This window comes from Sinocyclocheilus grahami, unplaced genomic scaffold (assembly GCF_001515645.1).
Source record: "Sinocyclocheilus grahami isolate Dianchi unplaced genomic scaffold, SAMN03320097.WGS_v1.1 scaffold100.1, whole genome shotgun sequence".
In the NCBI taxonomy this organism is placed as follows: domain Eukaryota; kingdom Metazoa; phylum Chordata; class Actinopteri; order Cypriniformes; family Cyprinidae; genus Sinocyclocheilus; species Sinocyclocheilus grahami.
In genome coordinates, this window is record NW_015505279.1 from 1,430,867 (window position 1) to 1,456,194 (window position 25,328).

Genomic DNA, 25,328 nt, shown 5'->3' on the forward strand with positions numbered 1-25,328 from the left:
CTACTTGCCACATAAGTAAATAATTAGACGCAAAATATTGATTTGAGTTGAAATATCTGAACGCAAAGCTTCCGTGAAGACAGCAGTTGCGAGCAAGCGGCAAACTCAAACTAGACGGGCATTTAAGGGAAACGGTGCAGTCCCACCACTTATTACACAACATTTCACCACAAAAATAATTAAGGCAATAAAAGAATTAAGACGAAAATGTTTTCAAATCTTGTTAATTCTCTTATAATCCATTACAGCGTACAAAACAATCGTAGCAAAAATGGCAGCAGCTGCGTTTGTATGAAACGAGAGCGAGTCCGCGATACCAGGATGACATAATTAAATAATTGTACACCATTTTGAATCGAGTTTTAATATTTTATTAGCTAAACAGACGCAAAGCTTCCACCAAGAAAAAATAGTTCAAGCAAGAGTACAGCGCCGACTGCTGTTACCCGGATGAGCCTGTGTTACTAGCTTTTACCGGTTGTTATCGAGGGATAGCATACCTTGGACTGTCGCGACTGACCAATCAGAATCAAGTATTCCACAGAGCCGTGTAATAAAGCAATTATAAAAACTGCCCTTAGAAGCATCACCCCTTAATGGAAAAGCTAATTTCTGCCCTGGCTACTGGGACCCTCAGAATAGCTGCAGAATCGAGCAGCGAGAGGTTTACCGTAGGTCTCTGTCCTCCTCTCCATGAGCGTCCAGATACACAGACCCCCACAGACAGAAGCGATGGCCTCGGATGATAATGATGACCGAGGCGTTAATCAGGAGGAAGATACCGGTCGCTGCTCCGCAGTGCTGAGAGTGCTTTGGATTAAAAATCATTATAATCCTGATTATAATCAGTCGTACAGATCATTCAAACTGAAACTTGCAGCGTTTGCTACACACTCACCAGCACACACTCACAGACGCCCTGCTGTTTACAGCAGTGACCCTTCAGACAGACGAACGCGCCGCACACCAAGCACAGCGCAGGGTCTTTGGGGGTCTTGCCGCAGCTGGTGCAGGATTTCCTGTGGTAGTACTGGAAGATGGTGTTGTAATTGTCTGGCAGGTGCAGGAGGCGAGGGGCGGCCCACTGCGGATCCTGACCTAATAGAGACTGAAGAGATGCAAGAAAATCACTCAGATGCCCAATTCAATTTCCTTTCACTGTCAGTCAAAGCAATCTTTTTGCTTTTTAACATCTTATAAAAAATGTGAAGGTGCAATATCTCATTTCTGTCCATCTTCCACTGAAAGATGTTGCTGTGTCAGCCTGGTCAAAATGCTCAAAATGCTCAAACCTGACAAACGTTTCAGTTTTCAATCTACATCTTTCTAGGGAATCAACTACAAACCTTGTAAAGTTACCATGAAATCAAAATAACCGTTCTGTTTGTTATGGAATGCTGCTGTGTTTATTGTGCCCGGTGATAATTTTTAAACCAAAAATATTAACATGGTGGAGAAACAAAACAAAAAAAATGGTAGTGCAAAACATCCACCCAACTTGAATCTAATCTTTTTAACATTAGTCAAAGTCTTGTCCTAATCAGCCACGACTGTGACACAATCCAAGATATTTTGCAGCTTAGCGTCTTAGTTGTTTTGCAGCATGACATCTGATTGGTTCAAACCCTGCTCTACAATGTTGTATACTAAATATCAAATGTGATGCTTATTGACACAGGTCATGCTTGGTTATAGGTCACAGTGGTTAACAGTATTAAATACAACAACTAATTAAATCACTGGTGTTAGCAACGCTTCAAATAGGACAGGGTGCAAAGAAACATGACCTAGGAGACACAAACACTGACCACAGACTGCTGGGTGGGAGTATCGGACAGAGCGATGACTTCTGAACACCACTGACTGATCAGATCGAAAGCATTGAGGTTCCACTCCAGACACGCTGCACTGCTCGAGGCTCCACTGCACTGAACAGAACCAGACAAACCCAGACACCCGGCCAGCAGAGAGAACTCCTCCTCCACCTGTGACCACAGACACCCGGCAGTTAGTAACTGGGCTGTAGTATTATTGGGTTGTAGTATTTGAAACTAGCTTTAGATAAAAACAGCAGACAGCAGATGTGTGTGTGTGTACCAGGCAGCCGGGTAAGCCGTCTCCATAAAGGTGGTGCTGCAGTAAACAGGACAGTCTCAGGAAGGGCAGACAGAACTGCTGTAGGCTGAACTCAATGGACTGAGGAGACCACACACTGGAGCTCAACTACAGAGAGAAGACATCATTAAAAACAGCTCATTCCCTGCTGATAAAGCCCTGATATACAGTCCTCTGACAGCAGGCCTCAGAGATCAGAACAAGCTTCAGACTCAAATAACAGGGAGCTGCTGATTCCTCTGCAATAGAGAATGACTCTTCTTTGGCTGGTTGTCACTAAACTTGTAGCATTTTACATAAAAGTCATTTGTTTTTGTATTTTTAAGAAATTAATACTTTTATTCAACAAGAATGCATTTATCTGATCAAAAGTAACTGCACTTTCACACTGTTACACATTATTTTTTTTAGAATAAACGTTGAAGTTTCTATCAAAAAGTAATCTTAATAAAATAAAAATCAGAAAAAATATTATGGAGTAAAAAAAAAGAGAAGTAATGATGCTTTCCATCACACGAATATATTACATTTTAACATATATTAAAAATAGAAAACATTAACTTTAAATTGTAATAACATTCCACAAAATTACAGTTTTTACTGAAATGTTTGATCACAGGGAATTAAGTTCCGTCGCTACGACGGATTTCCGTCAGTTCATACAGACAGTCACTTGCTTCATTCCTGAATGATTCAGTTGTTCGAACGAATCAATTGAATGAATGATTCAGTGACAAAATCAGTGACTTGCCGCCACCTGCTGGCGGATTTAGTTTAAATTTTAGTGTATAATTTCAGTTATTTGAATCATATTTCTGAATTCAAAATTGTATATTTAAAACATTAATCTCCACATGAATGTATGAATTTATTTGCACTCATGCCACCTCTGAGCCTCATTAAACGTCTGGAAATGTACCTACAAGCCACTTTTGTGTTCTTCTGTGCCACCTCTGTAGTACAAATTAATTTATTAATACTAATTTCATATAATTGGTAACTTATTTGTCTTGTTCTATTATTATTATTATTATATTGCAGGGGTTAAAGCAAAACAATTTTTTTCTTCGACCAAACCCCATTCCTCAGCCATACCTGTCACACACCCAGTTTAAGAGCAGTTTATTCTTCTTCTTGTAATTAGGAGCGCTTGTCCTCCTAATTTAAATATTTAGGAGCACCTTCTGATCAATAATAAAAAATTCTGATAAAATAATTAGCCTTCCTAATACGAGCTGACATTTGACTCAAAGTGACTTACAGGAGTATTTTTATTTACCTTTGTAATGGCATCATTTTCATCTATGTCAAATTAAAAAAACATATATGTTTATAATCTTTTTAAAATTTATTTAAAACAATATGTAGAATAAGACAAGTTACCAATCATATGAAATTTGTATTAATAAATTAATTTGTACTACAGAGGTGGCACAGAAGAACACAAAAGTGGCTTGAAGGTACATTTCCAGACGTTTAATGAGGCTCAGAGGTGGCATGAGCGCAATTAAATTCATACATTCATGTGGAGATTTATGTTTTAAATATACAATTTTGAATACAGAAATATGATTCAAATAACTAATTATACACTAAAAATGAAACTAAATTCGCCAGCAGGTGGCGGCAAGTCACTGATTTTGTCACTGAATCATTCATTCAATTGATTCGTTCAAACGGCTGAATCATTCAGGAATGAAGCAAGTGACTGTCTGTATGAACTGACGGAAATCCGTCGTAGCGACGGAACTTTAATGCCTGGGATCAGATAAATGCAGCCTTGGTGAGCATAAGAGACAATAATAAGTAAAATTTTTATCTTACCGACCCCAAACTTTTGAACAGTAGATTTTACATAAATAGTCCTTGCACATAAACAACTAATTTAATGTTTTATTTTAGATTTGTAAAATGTTCCAAGCAAATTGTTTTACTGTAATGCATCCTGATTTGAGATGACAATCGAATAAAAAAATAAATAAAAAAATAAAGATCTGACTACCTGCACAATAAAATATTTCTCTACTTTTTCTCTACTACTTGAAAAGATGTAGAAGTGAAGTGAAAAGATGTTTGGTTTCATGCGATATTTGCAAGACAAGTTCAACAATGGGTCGCTTAGATACTTGACTACATATTTTTCTTCATTTAAATACATAAATTAGTATACAGTATATATATGTATGTGTGTATGTATATATATATATACAGTGGTGTGAAAAGGTTTTTGCCCCCTTCCTGTTTTTTTAATTTTTTTGCATATTTGTCACTTAAAAGATTCAGATCATCAAACAAATTGTAATATTACACAAAGATAATGCAAGTAAATACAAAATGCAGTTTTTAAATTATGTTTTCATTTATTAAGGGAAAAAAGCTGTCCAAACCTACGTGGCCCTACGTGAAAAATTAATTGCCCCCTCCTGTTAAGTCATGAAAGAACTGCAATTAACCACATTATTTTAGAAAGCTGAGTTAAATTTCACTAGCCACACCCAGGCCTGATTACTGCCAGACCTGTTGAATCAAGTATATATATATATATATATATATATATATATATATATATATATTCTCATAGTTACTAGTATGCTGAATTCAACATCAACAATCAATTTTTGTCCAATAAATGTTATTTGTAAGATTAGTCATTAAAAAGCAATCAAATGATTAGCATGGTTTGTTAGATCAACTCATTATTGCAATGTACTTCAATAATAACTGCTAAACTGCAGGAAAGATTATGATATTATGGTGTTACAGCACTGTTCTGTTGTGCTGTGGTCTATGTGACGTTGGAGATCATGACTCACCACAAGTGTTTCCTCAGAGTTGGTGTCATACACATCTTTGGCCTTCGTCAGCTCAGAGATCATGTGACCCAGGAGCGACTCCCATGATTTGTCAGAGTTTGGCGTGTTCTGCGTGTGAAACAACATGAATTAAAGCAAGCAGTGTTTTACATTTCTCCCTTCAGACTGTAATCACTGTTATTCTACCAACTGGACTGAATTTTGAACCCAACTTAGGCTTTGAAATACAGTTACTTTAAATGAGAGAGTGAGAGTAAGTGAGTGAGTGAGAGAGAGAGAGAACTTAATGTGCAATTTAATCTTTTTAAAATAGTTCTAGTTTTGAAATCTGACTAGATGAGCCACACACTGAGCGTTTGAATAATAAACAATACAAATATACACACGCACGTCCAAACATCAACTGAATCTACATCAATTGTGAACCAATTTATATTGCTGTTCCACAGCTATTATAACACACACGCTTGCTATAACTGACTGAAGTAAGTCTAAGAAAGCTTTTTGATTGGTGGCTGTGATGAGTAGGTCACTGGCAGCACCTTCTTGGCAGCTCCAGTGTTGCTCCAGGCGAGTCTCTCCTCACGGCTGAATCTGATGGACAGAGCGGCCAGAGCCTGTGTGTACCGCAGACTGTACAACACCTTCACCACACACGTGAAGTGCTCTGCACACAAACACACACACACAGCATGGTTATCTTCAACACCAGATGCAGCATCTTATGTTTAAAACACAGCATGAAATCAAAACTGATTTTCACTTCAATGTTTGTGGTAACACTGCTTTATCTATGTATAATAATTTCATGATGAAAAAAAATTCCCTCATATTACATAACATTATGACTGTTTCAAATTCGAGCTACATATTTCATCACTTCAAGCCTTCAATCACTTTCATCCGTGGGAACTGAACCCATGACCTTGTCGTTGCATTGCTCCACTGTTTGAGCGGCAGGAACGCTAGAATAATTTATTTATACCAGTGTTTGGAAGTTCTTTGTGTAACTTTATGAACTTAATGTTTTTAACCTAAACCACTACGGTTTAATTTATCTGCAAAAGCTGTACTTTGACATAAGTGACATAAAATCTTGTGTAATCTCAGTCACTGGCAATGAAACTTCCTCATAAAAGATTTGAAGTTTACCTTACACTCAGCATATTTAATGTGACGTGAATTTAATGTTTCTGTAGTCTCACCAAGGCTACATTATTAAAAATACAGTAAAACAGCAATATTGTAAAAAAAACAGTTTTCTATTAAAACGTCATTTATTGCTGACGCAAAGCTGAATTTTGAGCATCATTACTCTAGTCTTCAGTGTCACATGATCCTTCAGAAATCAGAAAACTTTTTTTCCCCCCTATAGCACGCACTTTGGCCTCCCCAAATGTAAAAATGTTGGTTATATCCTTGAATAATGAAAAATAATATTATTAAATTATATCCTTGAATTGGGGGAAGTCGTGGCCTAATGGTTAGAGAGTCGGACTCGTAACTCAAAGGTTACATAACACACAGAGACACTCACTCAAAGAGCTCTATAGACCCTAGAGCTTTCAAGAGAACCATGGATCTTTTGTTACGACACAAAAATCTATTATGTGACTGTAGACCAAAAAAAAAAAAATGGACATTTGATTTTTTTGGAGAGGGTAATTAGGCCTTGTGTGCATGTAGCAGGTGTTAGGACCAGTTGTGTGATGAGAGAAACACACACACTCACACACCATTAACATTCCTCACCAGAGACAATGACACCTCACACACACAAACACCAGTGTCATTGTGACAGCACAAAATTAACACATGCACAGCCCGTTTCTGTTCTAATACAAGCTTTATTGTGTTGTGTCTTCAGACTGATGGACTCGAATCGATCCCTTGCTCACAACCACGAAACACATGATGCTTATTTGAGAGCCAATCAATGATCAGTGATCAATCAAATGACAGTCGTGGCCTTTACAGACTTTAAATTTAAATGTACTTTTTAATTGCCTTTGAAAGCTTAGAAGTGCACCCGAGTCACTGATGCATTGATATATGTTCTAGAAAACACATATTGGAGTTTCTACAATAATTAAACAGTGCTATACAGAGACTACGAAAGATTTTACTTTTACTAAACATCCCTTCTGCATGCAGTAGAGCTTTCAATTGATTAAAATGTGCGATAATTTATGCCAATCAAATTGAAAGCATATCAGTATTTGCTGAGAAAAGTTCCCAACTGAAGATACTTTAAAGGCATCAGGTTACTGTGGCAGATTAAACAGACACACTGTCAGTGTTTGGGATTGACAACCGCATTTACTTACAGGTGTGAGTCTCGAAATGTCCCGTTCACACAGCAGCGTCTCGAATACTGTCTGTGTGAACGTGCAACGTGAGTCAAGTCCGATTTCCATACCAGTTACCATAGCAACAGTGACCAAAATAATATCAAAGATGGCGACGTCCACAAAACTTAAAGGTGGGGTAAGCGATTTCTGGTAGCCAATGTTGACATTTGAAATCACCAAAACAAACACGCCTCTACCCCAAAAGGGTCTCGCCCCTATTTTGATAGCTCTGCCCCACACATACGTACGCAACCCAGGCAACGGATTAGTTCTGTGAAACAAAGCAAAACCAATCTTACACCGTGTCTACACCGGACGCGAGTGGTGCGGCGCGAGAACTCATTATAATCAGTGATGCTGTCTACACCATAGATATATATACATATCTATGGTCTACACTGGATGCGGCGCGGCACGACACGACAAATCCCCGACAGAAAACTGCTGCTGCGTTCTATTCATGACGTATTGACACAGATTTCAGATGATTTTCAGCGGTCGCTTTGTCGTGTCCAGTGTACTAGACAGACTTTAGCTGTTGCGGCGCAGACACGGTGTTACTCACCTATCGAGAAGAAACAAAGCAACCTCAGCGTCCGATCGCAGGCCTTCCGCTCCTTGAGTTCTCTCCAGCGCTGGAAAGCTGATCCGATATTTACACGGGTCCTACTTCTTGCCTTAAGCCTTCTTTTATTTGTTCCGCAGACGTTTTCCTCTTTTGTTTTTTATCCGCCATCTCTATCTTTCTGTTGCTTATCTCGCTAATGTCCGTCCCGTGCACTGAACGCTTTCTCCACATCATGAGTAGACACGCCCCTTAATGCTGATTGGCTACAAGTTTGTTTTGCAATTCGACCCGAATCAGTTTTCTAAAGCGTTTTAGAAAAATCGCTTACCCCACCTTTAAAGTCTTATCATTTTCTGACACAACAAGAGTCCAAAGAGTCCAGTTCCGTTCACCCAGCACAGGTTTTCCCGAGAATGCGGTTGTGAGTCCTGAAAAATTATGGGTGTGAGTTCGGTTGCATTACCTTTGCCTAAAGGCTGAGGCATGGTAAGGATGAAGATGATGAGGAGGGATGGGACGTCTCTGAAGAGCATGGGCACCTCAGGACGTTCATCATCACAGCACCTGCACACAAAACACACAATCATTCAACAATACTACACTAAACGCTTCAGAAACACAGAAAACATGACCACTACCAAAAAAAGAGCAGTATACAGTATACACAGCATTTTTTTAACTTGCATGCATGATATTGTGATCTACAGACAATACTTTCACATCTATCTTACCCACGGCAGCACAACTGAAATCATTATGTAAGAACGGGACTAATTACTGTAGAGTTCTTTCAATGGAATTTTACTGTAAATGTACAGTAGGTGGGGGCAGGTTACATAAACCCAAGATTGCAATTAAAAAGAAAATATTCTTTGAGCAAATATTTATTTAGAAGACAATTTTTTTGATGTGCTGTCCATTTGAGCAGAATTCACGCCCCAAAGGCGTTTGGACACACACTCAAACATACACAAATAAAATTGACAATGGCATCCAAACATATCAAGAATGGCTTTACGGTCCAAAAACTACCTCTCATATAATAAAAACACATGGTCTTTTGTGCTAGATAAGTGATTAGAGGCAGGCAGAAGCAGGGACAGCAGTGGTTTTATTCAAATGGCTAAATTAATAGTGCTGCTAAAGCACCCGAGGGTTCTAGTGACAGAGTTTTCCTTCAAAAGACTCTAACAAGGTATTTATAGACACAGCTGTCTCCCATCTGAGTCCAGCCCGTCCAACAGTCCTAAGAGACGCACAGGTGAAAACCCTGTCTTACTGCCCCAACGCAGGAGAAATGAGGCCATTTAACTAGCCCGAGAGTGTTAAGTGCCTTTTAAACAGGAGCTGCGGCGAGCGGTAACCTCCACACAGCCATAAACCCTCAAAATAAAGCGCCGCACTCATGAAATGTAGTGCTGCACACCATAATTTGCCAGATGCAGCAGTTATTGGTATCTATGGAAACCCCATTTGCGCAAGTCTCTCTCCCTCTCAAAAAGATGCAGCTGCAGAGACAGCATAAAAAGCAAGTGAAAGCAGAACCTGCCTTCTGTTTTTTTATTCATTTTTGTCTTTTAAATAAAATACCAAATACAACAAAACAATTTTGTACATGTGTATCTTTGAATGTTGAAATGTCAACATGTTTTTTAGACTGATTTGAATATAATTTGATTTACATAGTGTGTGTGTATATATATATATATATATATATATATATATATATATATATATATTCTCATAGTTACTAGTATGCTGAATTCAACATCAACAATCAATTTTTGTCCAATAAATGTTATTTGTAAGATTAGTCATTAAAAAGCAATCAAATGATTAGCATGGTTTGTTAGATCAACTCATTATTGCAATGTACTTCAATAATAACTGCTAAACTGCAGGAAAGATTATGATATTATGGTGTTACAGCACTGTTCTGTTGTGCTGTGGTCTATGTGACGTTGGAGATCATGACTCACCACAAGTGTTTCCTCAGAGTTGGTGTCATACACATCTTTGGCCTTCGTCAGCTCAGAGATCATGTGACCCAGGAGCGACTCCCATGATTTGTCAGAGTTTGGCGTGTTCTGCGTGTGAAACAACATGAATTAAAGCAAGCAGTGTTTTACATTTCTCCCTTCAGACTGTAATCACTGTTATTCTACCAACTGGACTGAATTTTGAACCCAACTTAGGCTTTGAAATACAGTTACTTTAAATGAGAGAGTGAGAGTAAGTGAGTGAGTGAGAGAGAGAGAGAACTTAATGTGCAATTTAATCTTTTTAAAATAGTTCTAGTTTTGAAATCTGACTAGATGAGCCACACACTGAGCGTTTGAATAATAAACAATACAAATATACACACGCACGTCCAAACATCAACTGAATCTACATCAATTGTGAACCAATTTATATTGCTGTTCCACAGCTATTATAACACACACGCTTGCTATAACTGACTGAAGTAAGTCTAAGAAAGCTTTTTGATTGGTGGCTGTGATGAGTAGGTTACTGGCAGCACCTTCTTGGCAGCTCCAGTGTTGCTCCAGGCGAGTCTCTCCTCACGGCTGAATCTGATGGACAGAGCGGCCAGAGCCTGTGTGTACCGCAGACTGTACAACACCTTCACCACACACGTGAAGTGCTCTGCACACAAACACACACACACAGCATGGTTATCTTCAACACCAGATGCAGCATCTTATGTTTAAAACACAGCATGAAATCAAAACTGATTTTCACTTCAATGTTTGTGGTAACACTGCTTTATCTATGTATAATAATTTCATGATGAAAAAAAATTCCCTCATATTACATAACATTATGACTGTTTCAAATTCGAGCTACATATTTCATCACTTCAAGCCTTCAATCACTTTCATCCGTGGGAACTGAACCCATGACCTTGTCGTTGCATTGCTCCACTGTTTGAGCGGCAGGAACGCTAGAATAATTTATTTATACCAGTGTTTGGAAGTTCTTTGTGTAACTTTATGAACTTAATGTTTTTAACCTAAACCACTACGGTTTAATTTATCTGCAAAAGCTGTACTTTGACATAAGTGACATAAAATCTTGTGTAATCTCAGTCACTGGCAATGAAACTTCCTCATAAAAGATTTGAAGTTTACCTTACACTCAGCATATTTAATGTGACGTGAATTTAATGTTTCTGTAGTCTCACCAAGGCTACATTATTAAAAATACAGTAAAACAGCAATATTGTAAAAAAAACAGTTTTCTATTAAAACGTCATTTATTGCTGACGCAAAGCTGAATTTTGAGCATCATTACTCTAGTCTTCAGTGTCACATGATCCTTCAGAAATCAGAAAACTTTTTTTCCCCCCTATAGCACGCACTTTGGCCTCCCCAAATGTAAAAATGTTGGTTATATCCTTGAATAATGAAAAATAATATTATTAAATTATATCCTTGAATTGGGGGAAGTCGTGGCCTAATGGTTAGAGAGTCGGACTCGTAACTCAAAGGTTACATAACACACAGAGACACTCACTCAAAGAGCTCTATAGACCCTAGAGCTTTCAAGAGAACCATGGATCTTTTGTTACGACACAAAAATCTATTATGTGACTGTAGACCAAAAAAAAAAAAATGGACATTTGATTTTTTTGGAGAGGGTAATTAGGCCTTGTGTGCATGTAGCAGGTGTTAGGACCAGTTGTGTGATGAGAGAAACACACACACTCACACACCATTAACATTCCTCACCAGAGACAATGACACCTCACACACACAAACACCAGTGTCATTGTGACAGCACAAAATTAACACATGCACAGCCCGTTTCTGTTCTAATACAAGCTTTATTGTGTTGTGTCTTCAGACTGATGGACTCGAATCGATCCCTTGCTCACAACCACGAAACACATGATGCTTATTTGAGAGCCAATCAATGATCAGTGATCAATCAAATGACAGTCGTGGCCTTTACAGACTTTAAATTTAAATGTACTTTTTAATTGCCTTTGAAAGCTCAGAAGTGCACCCGAGTCACTGATGCATTGATATATGTTCTAGAAAACACATATTGGAGTTTCTACAATAATTAAACAGTGCTATACAGAGACTACGAAAGATTTTACTTTTACTAAACATCCCTTCTGCATGCAGTAGAGCTTTCAATTGATTAAAATGTGCGATAATTTATGCCAATCAAATTGAAAGCATATCAGTATTTGCTGAGAAAAGTTCCCAACTGAAGATACTTTAAAGGCATCAGGTTACTGTGGCAGATTAAACAGACACACTGTCAGTGTTTGGGATTGACAACCGCATTTACTTACAGGTGTGAGTCTCGAAATGTCCCGTTCACACAGCAGCGTCTCGAATACTGTCTGTGTGAACGTGCAACGGGAGTCAAGTCCGATTTCCATACCAGTTACCATAGCAACAGTGACCAAAATAATATCAAAGATGGCGACGTCCACAAAACTTAAAGGTGGGGTAAGCGATTTCTGGTAGCCAATGTTGACATTTGAAATCACCAAAACAAACACGCCTCTACCCCACAAGGGTCTCGCCCCTATTTTGATAGCTCTGCCCCACACATACGTACGCAACCCAGGCAACGGATTAGTTCTGTGAAACAAAGCAAAACCAATCTTACACCGTGTCTACACCGGACGCGAGTGGTGCGGCGCGAGAACTCATTATAATCAGTGATGCTGTCTACACCATAGATATATATACATATCTATGGTCTACACTGGATGCGGCGCGGCACGACACGACAAATCCCCGACAGAAAACTGCTGCTGCGTTCTATTCATGACGTATTGACACAGATTTCAGATGATTTTCAGCGGTCGCTTTGTCGTGTCCAGTGTACTAGACAGACTTTAGCTGTTGCGGCGCAGACACGGTGTTACTCACCTATCGAGAAGAAACAAAGCAACCTCAGCGTCCGATCGCAGGCCTTCCGCTCCTTGAGTTCTCTCCAGCGCTGGAAAGCTGATCCGATATTTACACGGGTCCTACTTCTTGCCTTAAGCCTTCTTTTATTTGTTCCGCAGACGTTTTCCTCTTTTGTTTTTTATCCGCCATCTCTATCTTTCTGTCGCTTATCTCGCTAATGTCCGTCCCGTGCACTGAACGCTTTCTCCACATCATGAGTAGACACGCCCCTTAATGCTGATTGGCTACAAGTTTGTTTTGCAATTCGACCCGAATCAGTTTTCTAAAGCGTTTTAGAAAAATCGCTTACCCCACCTTTAAAGTCTTATCATTTTCTGACACAACAAGAGTCCAAAGAGTCCAGTTCCGTTCACCCAGCACAGGTTTTCCCGAGAATGCGGTTGTGAGTCCTGAAAAATTATGGGTGTGAGTTCGGTTGCATTACCTTTGCCTAAAGGCTGAGGCATGGTAAGGATGAAGATGATGAGGAGGGATGGGACGTCTCTGAAGAGCATGGGCACCTCAGGACGTTCATCATCACAGCACCTGCACACAAAACACACAATCATTCAACAATACTACACTAAACGCTTCAGAAACACAGAGAACATGACCACTACCAAAAAAAGAGCAGTATACAGTATACACAGCATTTTTTTAACTTGCATGCATGATATTGTGATCTACAGACAATACTTTCACATCTATCTTACCCACGGCAGCACAACTGAAATCATTATGTAAGAACGGGACTAATTACTGTAGAGTTCTTTCAATGGAATTTTACTGTAAATGTACAGTAGGTGGGGGCAGGTTACATAAACCCAAGATTGCAATTAAAAAGAAAATATTCTTTGAGCAAATATTTATTTAGAAGACAATTTTTTTGATGTGCTGTCCATTTGAGCAGAATTCACGCCCCAAAGGCGTTTGGACACACACTCAAACATACACAAATAAAATTGACAATGGCATCCAAACATATCAAGAATGGCTTTACGGTCCAAAAACTACCTCTCATATAATAAAAACACATGGTCTTTTGTGCTAGATAAGTGATTAGAGGCAGGCAGAAGCAGGGACAGCAGTGGTTTTATTCAAATGGCTAAATTAATAGTGCTGCTAAAGCACCCGAGGGTTCTAGTGACAGAGTTTTCCTTCAAAAGACTCTAACAAGGTATTTATAGACACAGCTGTCTCCCATCTGAGTCCAGCCCGTCCAACAGTCCTAAGAGACGCACAGGTGAAAACCCTGTCTTACTGCCCCAACGCAGGAGAAATGAGGCCATTTAACTAGCCCGAGAGTGTTAAGTGCCTTTTAAACAGGAGGCGCGGTGAGCGGTAACCTCCACACAGCCATAAACCCTCAAAATAAAGCGTAGTACTCATGAAATGTAGTGCTGCACACCATAATTTACTAGATGCAGTAGTTATTGGTATCTATGGAAACCCCATTTGTGCAAGTCTCTCTCTCTCTCAAAAAGATGCAGCAGCAGAGACTCAACATAAAAAGCCAGTTAAGAGTAGAATCTTCTTGCCTTCTGTTTTTTATTCTTTTTTTTTCTTTTAAATACCAAAATACAACAAAGCACTTAAGGGTGCATGTGTATCTTTAAATTATTAAATGTCAACATGTCTTTTTAACCGATTTGTTAGAAGAACTGCCTCATCAGAGTCATCTGTTTGTGGACCACACTACTCTGCTCTCACAGTTTTTGCGAAACATTGCGAACAACGAATATAAAACTATTGATTACATAGTATATGTGTGTGTGTTTGTATATTTAAGTTAATTTTTAAATATTCAGATACTGATGCTTATCAGTGGTGACTGTCAGTTAATGTACATATGGCAGAAATGTACGGAAAATCAATTAAAGACGTAATCAAATACTTTTTGTAAGGATACTTTCATTGTGTGAACGGGAAGTTCTTTTGCCAACAATTTAATTTCCATAATTACAGCAGCATCTCTGATTGCTGGATCTCTGTTCAGGATTATGGGTAGTGCAGTTCTACACCGAGTTTAGCAATTTATATTTTATAAAAAGTTGTGTTGTGTTGTGTGTGCTCACTCATTGTCTCTGCTGTGCGTGCTCTGTGTGAGTCTGGTCCAGGGGTTGTATGCTGAATCTATGCTGTAGAGACGCATGTGCATGGCCAGCACATGAAACAGCTGATCTGAAACACACAGAGAACACACACACACACACACACACCAGTGTTAGTGTGTGCAACATGACGGAGTTTGCGTAGAGCCTCCAGGTGTGTAGGAGGATGTGACAGATATCAGACCTCATGAAAACCTGTCCTTTTACACACTGATCAATGCCGTCAACGCTGTGTCCAGACCAGTGGCAGAGGATCACTGCTGCCCCCTACCTGCAGCTCACAAACCCACCTGACACCAGCAGCAGGGGGCTTCAGAACCAAATCCTGATAAACCTGCAACTTTACCTCAGCAGACAGATTACAACAGAGCTCATAAGGTTTCTGCAATATATACTCCATATACACTACAGTTTAGAATCTTGGGGTCTGTATAATTTAGTAAATAATTCAATTCATTTATTTGATCAAAAAAAGTGAAATATTATTACGATTTAAAACTACTGTTTTCTATTTAAATGCGTTTAAAAATGTAATGTATTCCTGTGATCAAATCTGGATTTTCAGCATCATTACTCCAGTCTTCAGTGTCACATGATCCTTCAGAAATCTGATGCTCAAGGAACGTCTTATTATTATTAATGTTGAAGCAGTTGTGCAGTTTTTGAAACATTTTTTTGTGAATGTTTTACTGTCAGTTTTGATGAATTTAATGTAATCATTACAAAAAATACAAAATGTAAATACGAAGCTCTACAGAAAGCTCCAAAGAGTTTATTTATAATATTTTGATGAACTGTGGATAATTTGATTATTCTTTCAGCTACCAATAAGTTTAAATATTATGAATGTAATATGCTTGACTTGACAATTTCCAAAGCCACAAATTTTAAAGACATCAACACAAAATTGGATAAAAATGCTTAAGAGTCCATTTTGAGATTACAACATGACACAACTGAGTACATTACACATGCAATACAGTATAGTCATATGCTTGCATTGTAGCATGCTAATAAAACGATCAATTATCAATTCATAATACGAAGGCATATATTAACAGTATACTGTATATTATGCAGTATGCAGCAAACAGTATTTTATTTTTCTATTTCCAACATGCCTAAGAGATCCTAGAGACAGACTGAAACTTATAGACACACACACACACACATTACCACTTTAAAAAGCAAAGCTTATTAACCTATTTCTGTGAGCAGTGCATCTAATGTACTAGTGTATGACTGCAACGTCATGCGACTTACACAATAAAATAACAACTGACATTGCATTTCTAATGTCATTTTACACAGTTTCAGCTTTTAAACTAATTTCATCTCCTCTGAATGCAATGAAAGACGTGATGCATTTCAAACTTGTGTGCTTTTACAGGCTGCGTGGATTCTTAGTGCAGACAGGATACCAGATGTGCATTATTACCAGAAGCAAAACACCAGCCACATATAAGATGCTGGCTCATCTACAGACTCATGGATAAAGCAATATCACCACCTATAGGTAACTAAGACTGGATAAAATTATTCCTTCATTCAAAGCATTTTTAATAAAAATATGAGGGGAAACAGCTTAGAAAAACGTATTGGTTGATTGAGTGTGAATTGAAATTTTCAACAAAACCCTTCACAGAAACAGCAATGTGAGGGGATGTGAGAAGAACGTTTACACAGAAGAGCACTTTTGCATTATGACTGCACTATTTTTTTAATGTCTCGGCCCATTTACATGTGTCAAAAGATGCCTTTAGCTGTTGCTTTTCACCTCAATGTTTTACAGCGTCTCAACACCATGAGCATGAGTGTCAACTTCAATATACACTACTGTTTGTGGTCAATAAGATCTTTTAACGAAATGAATACTTATTGAGCAAGGATGCATTTAATTGATCAACAGTGACAGTAAAGACTTTCATAATGTTGCAAAAGATTTGCTGTTCTTTTAAACTTTCTATTCATCAAAGAATCTTGAAAAAAAAGTATCGACGTTTTCACAAAAATATTAAGCGGCACAACTGCTTTCAACATTGATAATAAAATATATACTCCATATACACTACAGTTTAGAATCTTGGGGTCTGTATAATTTAGTAAATAATTCAATTCATTTATTTGATCAAAAAAAGTGAAATATTATTACGATTTAAAACTACTGTTTTCTATTTAAATGCGTTTAAAAATGTAATGTATTCCTGTGATCAAATCTGGATTTTCAGCATCATTACTCCAGTCTTCAGTGTCACATGATCCTTCAGAAATCTGATGCTCAAGGAACATGTCTTATTATTATTAATGTTGAAGCAGTTGTGCAGTTTTTTTGAAAAAACAAACAAACAAGCAAAAAACAGATACAGGTGATGCATTGTTTTTAGAATTCTTTGAATAAAGACTTCACAAAAACAGCATTTATTTGAAACATTTTTTTGTGAATGTCTTACAGTCAGTTTTGATGAATTTAATGTAATCATTAAAAAAATAAAACATTTAAATACGAAGCTCTACGGAAAGCTCCAAAGAGTTTATTTATAAAACTGCTTTCAACATTGATAATAAAAATAAATGTTTCTTGAGCAGCAAATCGGCATATTAGAATGATTTCTGAAGGATCATGTGACACTGAAGACTGGAGTAAGGGCTATTGAATTTATAATAACTATACTGGAGTAATAGTTATTCTACATTTCTTCAAAATGGTCAATTCAGCAAATCAGCTTACCATCTTGGTATATCTTGAGATGTCGTTGGGAGTGTCCAAAGAAAATGTTTCAATATTTCAGCAATAAAAATGTATCAGCAAAAGAAAAAAAATCAAAATGGTATTATACATTTATTTTCATATCAAACATGCTGAAAAGCATTTTCAGGCTGTTCCAGTTGATGCACATGCTTATTCAACAGTTAAACTATCAAAAATGACCATAAAAGGCAGGACTAAAACTATAATTATGTTTAATTTACATATGACTGGTCCAACTCCTTCCCTCAAAACGATGTCTTGGACAACTAGCAACAAGTTTGGATGATACAAATCCATTTGCATTCTGTTCTGTTACAAGAACATGAATGCTCTCTAAACCTCAGTCATGATGGCACATGGAAGTGCGAGAGATCTCCAGATATTCATTCCAATCCTCCATCCTCTTGCTTCCATCCACTTTGCAACAACTTTATCATGTAGACGGACAGCCAAAACGGAGATTTCTGCATCGCTCTATTTATCGCCCACGTCTCCCCACCACCCCCATCCTCACACACTCTCCATCTCCATATTGATCTTCCATCTCCACCCACCTGTGATTACAGTGTGCATACTTGCCCCCATTCACATGCCATCAATCACACATAGACATCAAACACAAGCCAGAAAGAGACTCCGGTGTCTGAAAGGCAAAAGTGAATGTCATCCAATCTACACTAACATCCAGAGAAAGAATTAACATCAACTGACATTCAAATTTTCCTAAATACAACCCAGAATCACTATGACTAAATACAGGACATCTGATGGCAAATCTGACAGCAGTAGTACGTAAGTCAGAGTCATTCTGGAAGGCAACTACTTTATACCAGCCACTAACATATGAACAATTCACTGAATTTAACTATTAAACACTGTCATGTAACATGCCCCTGCATAACATGCTTAAAAAAAACAAACAAAAAACAAAATCCAAACCAAACAAAACCAGAAACAAAATCAAAATCAAAAATCAAACAGCAAAAAAATTAAAATAAAAAAAAATCAAACCAAACACCAAACAAACCCAAATAACAAAACAAAAAAACACCAAGCAAAACCAGAAACAAAATCAAAATCAAAAATCAAACAGCAAAAAAATTAAAATAAAAAAAAATCAAACCAAACACCAAACAAAACCAAATAACAAAACAAAAAAAAACACCAAGCAAAACCAGAAACAAAACCAACCAAACAAACAAACAAACAAAACCAAACACCAAAAAAACAAACAAACAAAACCAGAAACAAAACCAAACAAAACAAAAGCACAAACCAAACACCAAACACCAAAAAAAAACAAAACAGAAACAAAACAAAACAAAACAAAAGCACAAACCAAACACCAAAAAAAAAAAAAAAAAAAAAAAAAAAAAACAAAAAAAAAAAAAAAAAAAAACAAAAAAAACCCAAAAAAATTAAAATAAAAAAAAATCAAACCAAACACCAAACAAACCCAAATAACAAAACAAAAAAACACCAAGCAAAACCAGAAACAAAACCAACCAAACAAACAAACAAACAAAACCAAATACCAAAAAAACAAACAAACAAAACCAGAAACAAAACCAAACAAAACAAAAGCACAAACCAAACACCAAAAAAAACAAAACAGAAACAAAACAAAACAAAACCACAAAACAAACACCAAAAAAAAACAAACAAAACACCAAGCAAAACCAGAAACAAAACCAAACAAATCCCAAACAAAACCAAACAAACAAAACCAGAAACAAAACAAAAGCACAAACCAAACACCAAACAAAACCAAACACCAAAAAAACAAAAACAAAACACCAAGCAAAACCAGAAACAAAACCAAACACCAAAAAAACAAACAAACAAAACCACAAACCAAACACCAAACAAAACAAAACAGAAACAAAACAAAAGCACAAAACAAACACCAAAAAAAAACACCAAGCAAAACCAGAAACAAAACCAAACAAATCCCAAACAAAACCAAACACCAAAAAAACAAAACAGAAACAAAACAAAAGCACAAACCAAACACCAAAAAAACAAACAAACCAAACCACAAACCAAACACCAAACAAAACAAAACAGAAACAAAACAGAAGCACAAAACAAACACCAAAAAAAAAACACCAAGCAAAACCAGAAACAAAACCAAACAAATCCCAAACAAAACCAAACACCAAAAAAACAAAACAGAAACAAAACAAAAGCACAAACCAAACACCAAACAAAACCAAACACCAAAAAAACAAAAACAAAACACCAAGCAAAACCAGAAACAAAACCAAACAAATCCCAAACAAAACCAAACACCAAAAAAACAAAACCAGAAACAAACCAAGCAAAACCAGAAACTCACAAACAAAACCAAACACCAAAAAAACAAAACCAGAAACAAAACAAAAGCACAAACCAAACACCAAACACCAAAAAAAACAAACAAACAAAACACCAAGCAAAACCAGAAACAAAACCAAACAAAACCAAAAAGAGAGAGAGAAAAAATAAACCAAACACCAAACAAAACCAAATCAAACAAAAACCCCAAAACAACGGCATCCTAGTAACCACTCCCAATCCTAGCACTATGGTGGTAAGTTTTGCACAGGGCAAGCGACACTCACTTTCCCTTTCTTTGTCCATACTTTCTATTTTCTTGTTCTCTAGCTGATCTGATCTCTAATGTACTGAGACGGAGTAAATCTGGCCCTCTGTGGATGTGGGTTTAATGAAGCTCAGAAAATAGCTGCATTGCTGGAGTGTGAAATCTCTTCAGCTGTGCTTGAGTGTCAAGATTTGTTTTAAGCGAGCTCAAGGACTAAACTCATTTATACAGAGCCAGTGTGTGGATGTGCGTTGATTGACTGGTCTCAACAGCAAAAATTCACCAACAGCAGTCTATCAGAATACAAATGCAATCATCCATAATGCATCATCCCAGAAGAATGGCATTCCTGAACAATCTGAACAGACGCCTCACACTTGAATCATGGACAGTAGTCCACATGGACAACCAGGGTTCAGTTCTTCGACAGGGAAATTTCATTTGGGGTGGTGTGGTGTAGCAGTTAAGGTTCAATGCTACAGCCTTTAGCTTGCAGCTCATTATGTGCTTGAACACCGAATTGAAGACAATTAACTTCAGATTACTCCTGAGACTAAAACTGTAGCAAGTTCAAAACTAGTGGTTGATTAATATGGCTGATGTGATATATAAAGAGCATTTTGGTTGTAATTTGGCTAAATAAACCAAATATTTGTTATCTACTAATAATGCTGATGTGGATTTGGACTTAAAATCATTTGCCTATAGGGCAGGGGTGGCTAACGTGGGTCCTGGAGAAGCTCCAACCCTAATCAAACACACCTGAACCAGCTAATCAAGGTCTAAGGGTCACTAGACAGACGTTGGCCACCCCTGCTATAGGGCCTAGTTAGATGCTGAAAATCTCAAAATGACCTAGTAGAATAACCAGTAGATATCTAAATATTCTCTCAAAAAATATCTGAAATTGAATCATTATCATGGCATCATTACACTGCTCACAGTTTATAATGTATTTAAAAAATGAATAAAAACACAAACAGATATTATACTTAAGAAAACAGAGGAAGAAAGAGATCCTTACTGAGACAGGAGCGTTTGGCAGCAGCACTGGCCCCCCCACTGCATAGATTCCCCCCACGATGAACCAACTCTAACTCCAGATTTTTCCAGAGAGAGAGAGAGAGAGAGAGAGAGAGAGAGAGAGAGAACTTAATGTGCAATTTAATCTTTTTAAAATAGTTCCAGTTTTGAAATCTGACTAAGAAAAAATCAGCATGTGAACAAGACCAGCTCTGTACAAAATTATCAACAGGTTCAATGATCTAGGAACACTTTTCCTGAAACCTAATATAACCATCAATGAAAAACACTTCTAAAGAATTTATTAATATAAGTTCATGTTAATGTCAACATTTACTAGTACATTATTATGAGCTATACATGCTGAGCTAGCATGAACTAACAATGAACAGTTGTATTCTTATTAACTAATATTAACAGATTAACAAATACTACAGCAAAAATATTGCTCATTGTTTGTTTGTTTTTTAGTGTTCTGGAACTTTTCACTGATCATTTACTCTAATATAGGAGTAAAAACACTAACACAATAACAGAAACGTGTAATTATTATATACATTATGCCCTTTAGACACACAAACAGATGCATCTGAGATGTGGCGAAATCAGAAAATCGTGAGATTGCAACCTGTGCACTAAAATGAAGTGTTTTAAATTAACAGCATACATGCGGTTTCTTACAGATGCTTAACAATCTTAAAAGCCTCCTAGAGGAGAAGAAAGAGCGGGGAGGAGAAAAGGAATGAAACAGCCATTTTCACATAGATAATGCACTGGTGCGTGCTTCCACCTGGCTGCCATTGATAAGTGAGAGTGAGACAGCTGCTCACAGACACAGACAGACGGAGGAAAGAGAGATGTGGAGGGGCTAATGGCCTGAGAATCATCGTCCTGCTAAAGACAGGACAGAACTATAGATGCTGGAGTGGCAGCAGGTGGACAGCCTGCAATCACTGAACTGTCATCATGAAGTCAACAGACTAAACAAAGACACCATCATCCAGTACAATGTGATCAGATACAGCCAGACAAAACCACAAAGACATAAAGAAAACAAATGAATCACGACTGAGCACACAAAACTAGAACCAGAATAATAATATATAAAGAGTGAAAAATTTAAGGGGGTCTGAATACTTTCCGTACCCACTGTATATATATATATAAAACACCAACAATGACACTAACACAGAATGAAAGATAGAAGAAAAATAAACAAAAAACAAACGAAAGGAAGGATGGAACATTGAAAATAAAGAATGAGAGTAAATGCGAGAACAAATGGAATAAAGAGAAAACAATAAACAAAAAAGTAAATAAAAGAACAAACAAACAAAAGAAAAAAGACAAGAGCAAAGAACAAGGGGAAGAACAAGCCCTCTAAACACCGAACAGCAGAAACAAACAAAAAGAATGGAAGGCAGGCATATAGGAAAGAATTCAAAAACAAACAAACGAAAGATTCAAAGGGTGAAAAAAACGAAAGAAAGATTCAAAGAGTGAAAAAAGAAAAAAGAATGAACAATGAATTTGAAAACAAACAAACAAAAAAAAACCGAAGAAAGAAATAATTAATGAATTAATGAAAAATCCTAATGGACAAAAAGTACAAGACCGGGGAAGGACACACACACACACAAACACACAAATAAAACAAAAATGATTTAAGGAAATAGTATTCAATAAACCCATGCGGCAAAACCACTGATCTGAGAACAGACTATCCGAGCAGGTAAACATCAGTCAATCCTCTTTCAATGCTGCTGAATATAATAGACATTCACAAACACACTCTTCCTCCAGGAAATGGGTTGAACTTTTTGTCTAATGCCACACATGAAGAGAACATTTAAGCTTATATTAAACAAACAAACACTGCATTTCATGGCTCTTTCTTACCTGGCCACGGAGTACATGAACAGGAAGTCATTGTCAGGTGACCCTGGGTTCTTCCCATAATCCATGTATTTTTTCTGTGTGGTGCTTTTAATGTCCTTTATAACAGATTCCATCTCTTTACTCAGATTGGACTCCATCTGGGAGAGAAAAAAACACTCTGTGAAGGCCTCTGTGTTTTTCAGAGCAGAGTTTAAAGGCCTGACATGACTGTCTATGACACTGGCTTGAGATTTTGTGTTATGAGAAGTTAAACCACAGCAACATTTGGCGGGGCATGAAGGATCACATGGAGGTGAGTGGCACCAAGAGTTCTTACTCTGAATCAGGATGGAGGGATGAGAAGCACAGAACAGAAAAGAGGAGAGGGGAGTGCGCTCTAATAAATACCAGTATGGGATCTCTCTGCTTTAGGCTGGCTCTTACTGGGAAAATGCCCAGCTGTTCCTGAAGGTCTTCCACTTCCTTCACCAGTGTGGACATGCTCTTGTTACTGGGCGTGTGCCAGGTGCCCGTCTCCATCCCACGCCCAGGACGACAGGGCAAAACACTGTTGGCGAACTGACGACACAGCGGACAGGTGAACTCGCCTTTATCCACAGAGAACCCCTGAAGGACCTGATCATTCTGAAAACAAACAAATATGACAGGTTCATTTTAAGCAAAAACAGGCCAATATGCACCAATATGCATTGGCTTTGTCGCCTGAGGCTGAGACTAAAGTGCTGATAACTCTACAGCTGAAAGGACAGCCCCGCTCAAACCCCCTCTCTCGCTCTGAACATCAATGTCTGCTCATGTTACAGGTTATTAAGCAGATGGTGATGGGAGACCGCCCTTATTAGCATAAGCACAATGCTTCCCTGAAAGGTTCAGCTGAGAAGAAACAGTGGTGGATGAACCTCTAATGACAAAACAGAGCGGAGTCTCAACTAATAGTCTCAAAATATTGTGGATTTGTACATGGTGCAAAGCACTGTGGAACCAACCGGCTTGTGCATCAACAAAATGTAACAATACAAGGCATAATCAGAATTAAATTGACAGTCTTTATGTATAACAGTCAATGATGGCAGTTCCTCTCATCTGGAGTCTGTGGTTCACGAGGCTCAGGTCTTGTGGGACATTTTAATATGATGATGAATGATGAATTGAGGTTTGCAATGCAGCTGACAGAGTGTGTGAACGGTGAATACTGAACATCCCTTTGACGGGGGAGTCAAACTCCAGTCCTGACAGACTCTAAATCAGAAGCCACTTTATATTAGAAAGCTGCATGAATGATTCTAGGATTATCTGTTAGGTTAAATCAATTAAGAGCGTTTAAATGCTAGGGAGGCTATTGGATTGGAGGCAGTGCACAAGTGCATGACTTCTAGAACTCTTCCAAATGATGAATCGCTTGATAAGTTAAAGCTTTTTACAGCACAGTCTTCAGTATAAAGAGCTGGTGGATTCTCACCCGTAAGGACTCCATGTAGGACTTGTGACAGTCTATATGTAGGGTGTGGCCGCACGTCTGCACATACACACCCCCGTCCCAGCCAACAGACACAGACTGCAAACAGGAACTCTGGGAAATGAAAAAAAGAAGAACTAACTTCACTCATGAGCTAATAAAAGAGATAACATTCGATTTTGATTAGATCTATTAAGCTCTAAAGCTTTAGTTTTCAAGGAGAGGATAATGTACAATAAGAATGTTCAAAGCTGCTGTAAAATAGCTGATATGCGCACACTTTTGATGGCACAGCTGAATTTAATATTAATGCGGCAGCTGCAAACTATCTACACTTGGGATAATGGGCTCCATTACACCTAGCAGAAGAATTGTTTATTCTAATTGTTCCTTTTATAAAAGCAATAAGACACATGAGACAGTGATTTTACGGTGTCACACGGTGCCCAAAAACCCTTAACCGTGGTAACATCACTGTAATGCATTGGCCTCTTGTGGTTTATTGTATAATTATTGTAAACATGAGTGTTTATATATGGCACGCACATCTTTAAAGTAGCGTTGCATAAGGGACAGCCTAACATCATGGGTCGCTCCGCACGTGTCCTCGGGGTAGATATGTTCCTCATCCGTAGTAGGCAATCGCTTTGGTGTGTCACTACGACAACGGTGCCCCAACACTGAAACACACACACATACACACTCTTTAGAAATGGCAATCTTATGCTAATTAGCTGCCATCA

At 37.8% G+C, this 25,328-nt stretch overlaps 1 protein-coding gene across 1 annotated transcript in view; it reads right to left on the reverse strand.

Moving 5' to 3' along the window:
- Positions 1–25,328, reverse strand: part of ubr3 (ubiquitin protein ligase E3 component n-recognin 3) — a 74,768-nt gene that overhangs the window by 4,174 nt on the left and 45,266 nt on the right. Inside the window, exons 36-49 of the mRNA XM_016276290.1 lie at positions 25,132–25,265; positions 24,589–24,699; positions 23,553–23,753; positions 23,130–23,266; positions 21,232–21,317; positions 14,839–14,944; positions 13,209–13,309; positions 10,369–10,493; positions 9,823–9,934; positions 6,504–6,510; positions 2,098–2,212; positions 1,809–1,985; positions 899–1,108; positions 671–810 (exon numbers count right to left, since the gene is read on the reverse strand). Of these exons, the coding sequence (XP_016131776.1) occupies positions 671–810; positions 899–1,108; positions 1,809–1,985; positions 2,098–2,212; positions 6,504–6,510; positions 9,823–9,934; positions 10,369–10,493; positions 13,209–13,309; positions 14,839–14,944; positions 21,232–21,317; positions 23,130–23,266; positions 23,553–23,753; positions 24,589–24,699; positions 25,132–25,265 (1,762 nt within the window). The remainder of the gene's footprint in view (positions 1–670; positions 811–898; positions 1,109–1,808; positions 1,986–2,097; positions 2,213–6,503; positions 6,511–9,822; positions 9,935–10,368; positions 10,494–13,208; positions 13,310–14,838; positions 14,945–21,231; positions 21,318–23,129; positions 23,267–23,552; positions 23,754–24,588; positions 24,700–25,131; positions 25,266–25,328) is intronic.